This window comes from Gigantopelta aegis, chromosome 13, assembly GCF_016097555.1.
Source record: "Gigantopelta aegis isolate Gae_Host chromosome 13, Gae_host_genome, whole genome shotgun sequence".
NCBI classification, from domain to species: Eukaryota; Metazoa; Mollusca; class Gastropoda; order Neomphalida; family Peltospiridae; genus Gigantopelta; species Gigantopelta aegis.
The window spans coordinates 16,639,978-16,650,932 of NC_054711.1; the positions used below are offsets into that span (position 1 = coordinate 16,639,978).

Sequence of the window (10,955 nt, forward strand, 5' to 3'; positions counted from 1 at the left end):
TACGTATCATGTATTTTGTATTAAGTACTAAGTATTATCCATTAATCATTGTGCATTGTCTTTTATGTATTATGTATGTATGATAATCATTACTGTTCGGGGCCATAACACTTAGCCGGTTTTGACAGAATTCTGGTTCGTTCAGGGTCCAATTTTAAACAACAGCTTTCACTGTATTAGGCAGCTGAAACGTTCACAAATCTTAGCGTTCGCGCAGTAAATCTGCCAGTTCGTTTTTGCTACTGAAAAGTTCATAAATTGTAGCGTTCGCGTAGTAAATCTGCCAGTTCATTTTTACTGCTGAAAAGTTCACAAATCATAGCGTTCGCAGTTAATTTTTACTGCTGAAAAGTTCACAAATCATAGCGTTCGCGCAGTAAATCTGCCAGTTCATTTTCACTGCTGAAAAGTTCACAAATCATAGCGTTCGCGCAGTAAATCTGCCAGTTCGTTTTTGCCAATCTCTTCGCTCTCCAACACGGTGAGTAGCTGTGATATCTTCTCGTCATCGGACACATCCCGCGCATCTCGCCACGTGGTTAGTGCCGTCGTGATCTGATGGAAGGCTTGCATGGGGTGACTCATCTGAATCTGCTCAATCTGGGCCTGAGTGAGTCCGAGACGGAACGAGATCTGCGTCCACTCAAAACCGACCTGTGACGCGACAAACATCAGCCCAGTGTCAGAAAGGAGGCCTGAAACGAAGAAAGGAATGTTTATTTTTTATGACACTCCAGCATATTGTTTGCTAGTTAATTCATGTCATGGTCATTTCGTACCATAGACATTTCATATCATAGACATTTCATACAATAGTCATTTCGTACCATGATCACTTCCTACCATGGCAAAAAGTCATTTCGTACCATAGTACAATGTAATTTTGTACCTAATTTGGTCATTTCGTATTATAGTCATTTCAAAACATGGTTACTTCATACAATTGCAGGGCGGGACGTAAATTGAACATTTATCAGTACATTTCGTAACTTTTGCCATGTTCTGCATTCAACCAAAAAACTTTTGAATTGTTCACTCATTATTGGATATAAAATACTTCTTCCAGTAATAAAATTTAAACAAAACAATTGTAGGTTTCATTAAAAATGTAATATTATTAATTAGTTGATAATGTGTCGTTATGTTCAAATGAAAGTAATAATTAGTATTTTGTAGCATTATGAAAATGAATGTGGCTGAGGATTAACAATGATTGAAGTCTGTTGTGTGATTTTGTCTTTGAAATTGGATTAGGTCCAAAATATTACAGCGACTTTGGTTTTTCACTACTGCTAATAACTCAGCGACCTGAGACAAAGAAAACGTTCATTTCGCCTGCAAGACTGGGGCCTGGCATCCATCCAGTACCTAGACAGTACTAAGTGAAATGACTTTTCACAATGGTATGAAATTACTATAGTACAAAATGACTAAGATTTGTTTAATCAGCGGCTAGTAGGAAAGGAAAGAAATGTTTCTTTAATTAAATCCAGGCTGTCCAGCACACCCTTATGAAAAAGTAGGACAAAAGTAGAAGAAAGGAAGGAAATGTTTTATTTAACGACGCACTTAACACATTTTATTTATGGTTATATGGTGTCGGACATATGGTTAAGGACCACACAGGTACTGAGAGAGTAAACCCACTGTCGCCACTTCATGGGCTACTCTTTTTCGATTAGCAGCAAGGGATCTTTTATATACGCCATCCCACAGACAGGATAGTACATACCATGGCCTTTGTTACACCAGTTGTGGAGCACTGGCTGGAACGAGAACAAGCCCAATAGGTCCACCGATGGGGATCAATCCTAGACTGACCGCGAATCAAGTGAACGCTTTACCACTGGGCTAGCAGAAATGAAAATATAGAAAAAGTAGGATAAAAGTAGGACAAAAGTAGAAAAATAGAAGGAAAAAAGTGGGACTGAAACAGTATGTACCAACATTATTCAAGCTCATACTGGGCAAGCAAATGTGTTAAATTCAAAAAGTGGTATTACTGGGAAAACACTTTTAAAATTTGTATATGGCGCTCAGTTTGTACCTGTATTTTTATTATATTCAAAATAATATGAATCTTATGTGACGGTCACCGTTGTACACTGTATTAAAACAAAATCCCATAGATATTGACTTTTATAATAACACAAGCAATATGCACACTTTAACAGTAATTCGCAACATTTTGAAACTGTGCGGCAAAGTCAAACAAAAAAGTATTTTGAAGAAAAAGTAGGAAAAAAAGAGGAAAAAGTAACAGGGCTAGCTCTGGGTGAACACAAAATTTCGCCAAATTATCTATTAAACTTAAAAAATGGCAGAAAACCAGTTATTTTCTAATAAAATGTCGTAAAATTATTTTGGTAACTTAAAATAAAAAATCGCCATTTGTTTTTAAAATTCACAATTGACATTCCATTACTTAGTGGCCCATCGACCGCATCCATGGATTTCTTCAGGAACTCGGTAGCTGCTTGTATATGTCTGGAAATATCATCCTGGTAATCTAAAAAAAAAAAACCCAAAAAACACAGCTGTATATATCTTTCTGTACAGTAATTAATAATATTGTTCTTTACTATTTTTTTCAAACAATTCAAAATTGTAACCGAAAAATTAAATACTTTCTGTCCGATGCCTAAAAGAGGTGCCTGAACCACTTTTGGATATAGGCACGTTAATAAAGTAGCCGTAACCATAATCAGGGCTTCTAGAATTTGGTAGCCCCACTCCCATGGCTAGTGATATTCAATGTTGGGCTAGTAAATACTATTGCCATGCCCGACGGCTAGTAAAAACCCCACAAAGTTGTCAAATGCTGCACTCGTTTCTGTTTTGTAAATATGACTTTCCTGCCCCACCCATCTACCCAAATCAAAAGGTTTTTAAGCTCTGTCTCCCTCTGTGGGTGACTTACCTGTATCTGATTGTATAAATATTAAAGTAGGGCTTGTGAATTTATAATCATGGCTAGTACATTTTTAAATCACTGATCCCATGGCTAGTGCATTTTTAAATCACTGATCCCATGGCTAGTGCATTTTTAAATCACTGATCCCATGGTTAGTACATTTTTAAATCACTGATCCCATGGCTAGTACATTTTTAAATCACTGATCGCATGGCTAGTGCATTTTTAAATCACTGATCCCATGGCTAGTGCATTTTTAAATCACTGATCCCATGGCTAGTGCATTTTTAAATCACTGATCCCATGGCTAGTGCATTTTTAAATCACTGATCCCATGGCTAGTGCATTTTTATAAAATTCTGCGTAATAAATAATGATCCAGCCTAGAAAACATCTTAACTAATCACTGGCCAATAATTATGTTTTTGCCAGATATAAAGTCCTAAAAATACAAAAAACAACAACATTTTGTCATTTTAAAAACATCTGGATGAAATTTGGATTTATTTCATTATTGCCTTGTCCCCCATGTCTGATTTTGCATACCTGGTAACCCATTTTGATGTCTTTTTTTTCGTTTACTCCTTGGTCATTCATAAACATAACATTCATCCAATAGTGTAACTTACATTAGAAAAACATATTCGTTCTAATAAATTATGGAAGAATTTGACACTATTTATAAAAAAACCCACCCTAAAATTATCTTTAGAAAACAGTAAAAAAAAGAATAGAATTTGCCAAAATATGAAACAAAAGATCATCCCTTCTGACAATGAATGAATGAATGAATTTTTAACGACACCAAAGCACGAAAAATACATGGCTATTGCAGTGTCTGTGCTTAACTTTTTTTTTTAGTTGGCATCCGGGCAAGTGGTGACAGCACTTTCACTTGCCCGGATCTATTTTCACTTGCCCGAATAATACTTTTATTTATTTATCGGTCGCCTGACTGTGGGTTTTCAGTCACCCGTCGTCGTTTTCCGTCGACAGGGGCGATCGGGCGACCGTTAAGTTCGAACCCTGCTATTGGGTGTCAAGACTATGGTAAATGCATCAATAATGTGATGAGAAACCCTTCAGACAATACCTGGATCAAGGCGATACACGAAGCAGGCTGGTATGAGATCGTCTTCGTAATTGCGGCACCAGTTTGCCCAGTAGGTGGCTCTGGGCATGGTCGTCTGCAGAACCTCACCTTCAAACTGGTATGGGTCTTCGTATCCCTGCAGAATGCAGTGAGTACACAGAAGGTTCAGCTTGTAGCAAATAAACGGCCACTCTTGCAACAGCGATATAAAATTGTTCCGCGTCGCCATGATCAACCCCCATAATTCGGGAAGGTCCGCACCGCGTACTGAAACCGCTATCAAGACCCCATTTTCATCCTGCGTCCTCTGAATCAACATCTGGGAGAGGTTTTTACGAGCAAGGACGCCCGACTTCCAGTTAATCCTATCAGAAACGTGGTTCTGCAGCTTGACGGAAATTTTTTCGAAAAAGTTTGGTGGACCTTTGTTGGGAAATTTTAAACAGTATCTTAGTTCGAAGGTGTTGGGTGGAGTCCGTGACGGCCATTTTGTTTTCAGGCTTTCGGGAACTTCTTCGGGAAAAAACCAAGGAAACAGCAGCACACAGGGCGAACTGACCAGCGATGGATTGGAAGACGATTCTTGGACTTCGTAACACAGGTCAAATTTCAGCATCAAGGAAATGAACGTGTAAAGCGTGTCGGTCGACAGCTCGAAATGAATCAATGTATATTTCAACAGCTCGTACGCCATCAATCCTTTCTTAATGAAGTCCTGCTTCAGGATATCAAATCGTGCACTAGAGAGATCCGCTTGGGAACCGTGCTCTTCGACAAAGTTCACGACTTCTTCAAAATCATGCCGGAAGACGGTTCGCAGCATCTCTATGAGAGTCTCTGGGTGGTGAAAGACAATGTTCTTCAGTTTGTTGTTGTCGGGGAACCAGACGATCTCCCCCGTGGAGTGGAGGTATTTGAGAACCATTTCCAGGCTGAGTTCCGGCGAGCCACCCAGACTGATCATTGACTGGTTCATGTTGGACATGTTGGTGAAAATGTCAAGGGCTTTGTCCCAGGGCAGAATCTTTTCCGGATAGTTTTGGATCTCAGAGATGAATTTGTGCCATGAATTGGGCAGTGATTTCTCTTCGCTCTCTTTCAGCCTTGAGATGAGACCTTCTTGGAACTCTTCAATGCCTGAAACACATAAAGTAAAGTTTGTTTTATTTAACGACGCCACTAGAGCACATTGATTTTTTATCTTATCATCGGCTATTGGACGTCAAACATATGGTCATTCTGACACTGTTTTTTAGAGGAAACCCACTGTCATCACATAGGCTAGTCTTTTACGACAGGCAGCAAGGGATCTTTTATTTGCGCTTCCCACAGGCAGGATAGCACAAACCATGGCCTTTGTTGAACCAGTTATGGATCACTGGTCGGTACAAGTGGTTTACACCTACCCATTGAGCCTTGCGGAGCACTCGCTCAGGGTTTGGAGTCGGTATCTGGATTAAAAAGCCCATGTCTCAGCTGGGATCTGAAGCCAGTACCTACCAGCCTGTAGACCGATGGCCTAACCACAACGCCACCGAGGCTGGTCGAAACATATAAAGATGATGTCATTAAAATAAATTCAACCAAGGCCATGGCATCCTTTGTTATAATTATTTTTTCTTTTTTTTGTATCTTACATATTATTTTAAAAGGTTTACATGTTTTCACTTTGTTGGGAATCAAATGTCGCTTGCAAATTGCCACAACTTTTCCTGATCTTCCCAAATAATCCTTATGAAACCCAAAATCTTCGCAAAAAACCCCCAAAAAAACCTGTCAAATCGTCTGCACAGCTAACGGCATAGGCTGCAAGTGGGGATAACACAAATGTCAAACCAGAGTAAACTAAGAAAAGTTAAAGTTTGTTTGATATAACGACACCACTGGAACACATTGATTACTTTATCATCGGCTACTGGATGTCTTTAGAGGAAACCCGATACATTTTTCTTAATGCAGTAAGGGATCTTTTATGTGCACTTTCCCACAGACAGGAAAGCACATACCACGGCCTTTGACCAGTTGTGGTGCACTGGTTAGAACAAGACAAAATCCCATCAGTTGAATGGATCCACTAAGGCGATTGGATCCTACGACGCAAGCACCTCAGGCGAGCACTCGACCGACTGAGCTAAATCCTAACTCCAGTAAACTAAGAAGCTGAAGAAGAAAATGTGTATGCCTACCTGTTCCAGGTCTAAAAATATGGCATACAAAATTCACAATTTTTCAGATCTTTCCAAATAACCCTTACGAACCCCGGAATTATCACAAAACACGAAACCTGTCAAATCGTCTGCGCAGCTGACGGCATAGACGGTCTGCGGCATCAGCGAACGCGTGTTCAGCATCTTCTGCATGTGAGTCATCTTCTCCTGCAGCCTCTCCATCTTTGTGTCGCGGATCTTGCCGCTACTCTCCCGTGCCTCGGGCTGGTCGAATGTCTGGATCTTCGCGATCTCCTGTTTCAACTTTGTGAGCTTTGTGTTCTCCTCGTGGTGCATCTTGCGGATTATGTCGTCCGTTTTGTCGTTGATGTCTTCCTTGCTGCAGAGATCGGCGTGCGTGCCCACAGCCATGATAGTCGCACCTGAGTTTGAGAAAGAAAGAAAGAAAAAGAAATAATCATTTAATGGTTTATTAACCCTATCTTGCAGATTATTTTGTCCATTTTGTTGTTGATGTCTTCCTTGTCACAGAGATCAGCGGGCGTCCCCACAGCCATGATACATTGATAGTCATACTTGAATTTGAATTTTTTAAAAATTATTTAATAGTTTAATAGTTACTGATGTCTTGCTTACTGCAGAGATCTTTTGCCCGAATTAAACGAAAATGTCCGAATCTGGATAACAACATTTATTCATATTAGCATTACTACCAAACAGCTACATAATGGTTGCAAATGAATCACTATACATTTTTACATGAATGATGGAAATACATGGTAAAAACGTCTCAAATTAGCACATTTTGCCCGAATATCTGTATAATTTTTGCCCGAAATTGAGGTTTTGCTCCAGTTCCCCTGTCTCGTACGCTTATGTCTACATGGTTTCAACTAAAAGGCAAAATATAATGGATCAACCTCACTCTCTCCCTCCCTCTTACTCCACTCCCCCGCTCCCTCCTCTCTCTTACTCCTCTGTCTCTCTCTCAACTAAGTGTCAAAAGAATTATAACCAGGGGCGGGAATTAGTGAACTGTAAAAAAAGAGGAAATCTAGAGGGATCCGAGAAATTCTTAAAATCCTAGGTTAAAATCTGTGCCATCTGACACATTTTGGAGGAAAGGACAATTAAAATGCGAGGAAACGCAATATTCCATGAGAGGAAAACAGCTGATCCAAGGAGAATTCCCACACCTGTATATAACATTACATTAGACACCAAACAGTTGCAGTTTAAAATGTGATGAGATTTCCTCCCCTCCCACCCACCCCACACCCCCTGAACAACACTTATTACATTACCTGGAGCACAGTGAATAATGGCATCCAGCCAATCGCCAATGAGCAGGTCATAGTTGTCCCTGTTGTACTTTGTATAGTCAAACACCAGAAGGTGTAGAGCTTCAGGCGTCAGGAACATCTGGTGAGCAGCCGAGTAAGTATGATGTCCGCCAAAATCAAGAATCTGAACCCTCAGATCAGACTCCGGCTCCCACAGATGGCGCTCTAGCACCCATGTTCGTTCATGCTCCGCCGTCAGCTGTGAATGTCCAAACAGGGCGTTCCTCAAGCTCGTCTTTCCCGCCCTTACCGCTCCAATCAAAATTATCTTCCGTCGATGCTTCGCCGCACTGATTCTCATCTCCTTTAAGAATAGGAAAAGGGGGATAACTCCTTGATTACAGATAGCTTGTGGTGGTTTTTTCAGACTGTTGTTGTACAGATAGAGTCCACCGGTTTCTCGTAAATGTTCCAGCCGGTCCATGAGTAACGGGATTTCCGTGAGTTTGTTGTTGTCGAGTGATAAATAACGCAAGTTACCGAGCTGACAGATTTTTTCGGGGATGCTGTCAAGTTTGTTGAAACTGAGCTGTAGGTTCTGCAAGCTGCGACAGTTACAGATGTCTTCGTGAATGGATGACATCTGATTCTGCGCCAAGTTGAGATACGTTAAATTTTTCAGCTTGGATATTCCATCGGGAATCGTCTCCAGGCAATTCTCGTCTAATTCCAAATACACCAAATGCTCGAGACTAAAAAGTTCTTCTGGGAGAATGAGTAACTTGTTTCGCCGGATGGAAAGTTTCTTCAACTTTTTTAACCCACAAACTTCCGACGGAATTTCCGTGAAAAGATTTCCCGTCAGATTCAAATTCTTCAGACCCTCCAACATGAAAATGGCTTCTGGAACCATGGAGAAGTGTCGGAGAGCTCCGGTTAGGTTCATGGTTTCGAGTTTCTTGCAGTACTGACTGAACACCGATACACAGACCAAATGATTTCCTTTCAGATTCAGACTCTCGAGCTTGCGTAAAGAGCCGAATCCGTCGGGAATTTTCTGTATTGACTGCCAGCTTAGATCCAAGTCAATAAGTTCGCCCTGGCCGCACACACCCTTTGGAACAGTCTGCAGTCCAGCTTGCGGATACAATTTTCCACACAGATTTAAACGGTGTATTTTCTTACACTGCGCAAGTTCATCAGGGATATCCGTAAGGCAATTTCCACCGAGATGGAGGACTCGAAGATTCACGAGATTACCTATCTCCGAGGGTAACTCCTCGATTTCATTATCCCCAAGCAGTAAAACTTCTAAATTAACCAGCTCAAAAATGGATGCAGGAATGGCAGTGAAGTGGTTAAATTCTAGATTTAGGTAAGCCAGTTGTGTGCACTTGGCAAAGGATAAAGGCAGCCTGTGTAGGTAATTTCCAGCTGCTTCAAACAGTTTCATTTTGGTCAGTGTACCGAGCTCAGTCCCGACATCGGGAAACGAAACCAGCTTTAAGAAAGGCAAACGTAGCTCATCGAGCTCAAACGTATACAAAATCTGCGGGATCGAGCCTTTATAGGTGCCCTCGGGAATCGACAGAATCTGGTGGCCATCTCCATTATCAGTCAGATACTGTCGAAGATTCTCCGACGACTGACTTTCTGAAGTCATGCTTTCTGTTGTATCGGTCATAGGTTTCTGAAAATTAAAAAGATTTTTTTTTTTTATTTAATAAACAATGACGTACGGATCCTAATTAGTAATTTTGTACCATTGTTAAGTCATTTCATACCCTGGACATTTCATGAACAAGTCATCTCGTACCAGTATATAGCAAACAAATAGATTAATTGCATATACCTCTATGGGGAAAATGTCTACCAAGGGAGGCAGTGTATCTACTTTAAAACCCACCATTAACCCGATTGACCAAAGTTTGCTTTTTATATTTACATTTTCATATTATGTTAATAATCAATTAATTTGAACAATTTTCCAGCTATCAATTGACTATTGTACCAAATGGCTGGATATTTATTTGCATCTTTATTAAAAAAAATTATGCAGTTGCAGGTTGTGTGCATCTTATAGAGGTTTATAATGTGTTATTTTGTAAAAGACATTACCAGGATGATATTACATCTGACATTACACAATTTTGTTATGGTACAAACAAAATTTTCAGTTATGGTATGAAATGACCAAGGTACGAATAGAATTATTGTTACATCAGAGCGGGAATCTTTGTCTACCCACTGGAAGGAAAAAATGGTGTATTTTCGTTAGGGAGCAGGTCAACTCGCCCGGAAACCAACTCGCTCCAAAAGCCTTGACTGATCATTCCTTAAAGGAATGATCAGGCTTGACAGTTCATTGTAATAGACTATTATTTATGCGATATTAGTCTCTCCCCAATATAAAACCATTTAATAAATTGTTGTAATAGTGGAGTTTTAGTGTAATATTATTAATAAATAAAATAACACCAAAGTTGTAGATGCGTCCAGTTTTAATTTTGTCACAAATATTTACAGACCGTAAAGTTTGCGGCGAATTGTCCATATGTAATAATATTGACTTGTGGATATTTGTATATAATTGTTTTATATTAATGTATTGGTTTTATTTGTTTTCATGTAATTAATGATTTTATTTCCACAAACAGGTAATGAATTACAACAGATTGTGTACCTTTAATTATTTTATTCTGTAATACAATAATGACAAGTTGATTACTATTTTCAGGTATCTTGGCTTGTTATAAATTGCACAAGCATGTATGACACCTTGCACAACTTAGTGACAATAGCACTATCACCCATGCGCCGCACCTGTCCTATTGTTTCCAGCTTGGGTACAGTGTAAGCTGATGTGGTTTTAGTGTTCTTGTCTGATGTAGTAGCTTACTATAGTTCCCTGTTTTCTTAAATACTGGTGTGGTCCACATTATAGTTTGCTCTTCTGGAGTTAATACTTCATGTTGGTTCATTTATCGAAGATATTCCTAGAAAAGATTTAAGATTAGTTATAGTGTTTATTTATTATTAGGTTACTCTATAATAACATCTCCTTTAATGTAAATGTAATTGACTAAATAATGCTTTATAATAAGTAATATATCTTTCTGTATAATTTTATAAACTGTACAGTGTAATATTAATTCTTGTTAATTCAGTAATTTGATTAATCTATATCTAAATATGTGATAAACATAATTTAGTATGAATGCAATGTGTGCTAGTGTATGTTTGTGGTGATGAACACTTTAGAGATTGTTGTATTTTATTATATATTTTATAAAACATAACGTGTCTGCGTGGTTAGTTATTATTGTAATTCTTTTATGCAGATATGTCAATCCTTTTAAGTGTGACCAGTTCCATTTGCCCCGGTGTCACATACTTGGTATGTAATATATTTGTATATGTATTTTTATAATATAATTCTTATTTCAGGACATGTATGTATGATTGAGAATATCTTGTGTATTGTGATTTGTTATAAT

General features: G+C 39.0%; 1 protein-coding gene across 1 annotated transcript; it reads right to left on the reverse strand.

The window, feature by feature from the left end:
• Nucleotides 1-334: 334 nt before the first annotated feature.
• On the reverse strand, nucleotides 335-9,144 carry LOC121387862 (malignant fibrous histiocytoma-amplified sequence 1 homolog). The gene is made up of 5 exons (XM_041519090.1): nucleotides 7,480-9,144; nucleotides 6,292-6,597; nucleotides 4,008-5,144; nucleotides 2,426-2,509; nucleotides 335-695 (listed from the first exon to the last, which is right to left on the reverse strand). Exons 1-5 carry the CDS (start codon nucleotides 9,140-9,142, stop codon nucleotides 412-414), a joined length of 3,474 nt encoding a protein of 1,157 aa, XP_041375024.1. The 5' UTR covers nucleotides 9,143-9,144; the 3' UTR covers nucleotides 335-411.
• Nucleotides 9,145-10,955: the final 1,811 nt, after the last annotated feature.

Bases quoted from the DNA above. Each gene is read 5' to 3' on its own strand.
- LOC121387862 (XM_041519090.1), bottom strand. From the start codon at position 9,142: ATGACCGATACAACAGAAAGCATGACTTCAGAAAGTCAGTCGTCGGAG. The intron at 5,145-6,291 runs GTTTCGTGTTTT...TATGTGTTTCAG, and splicing joins CTGCGCAGACGATTTGACAG to GCATTGAAGAGTTCCAAGAA. The intron at 696-2,425 runs GTAATGGAATGT...TCTTCGTTTCAG, and splicing joins TGCGGTCGATGGGCCACTAA to GCCTCCTTTCTGACACTGGG.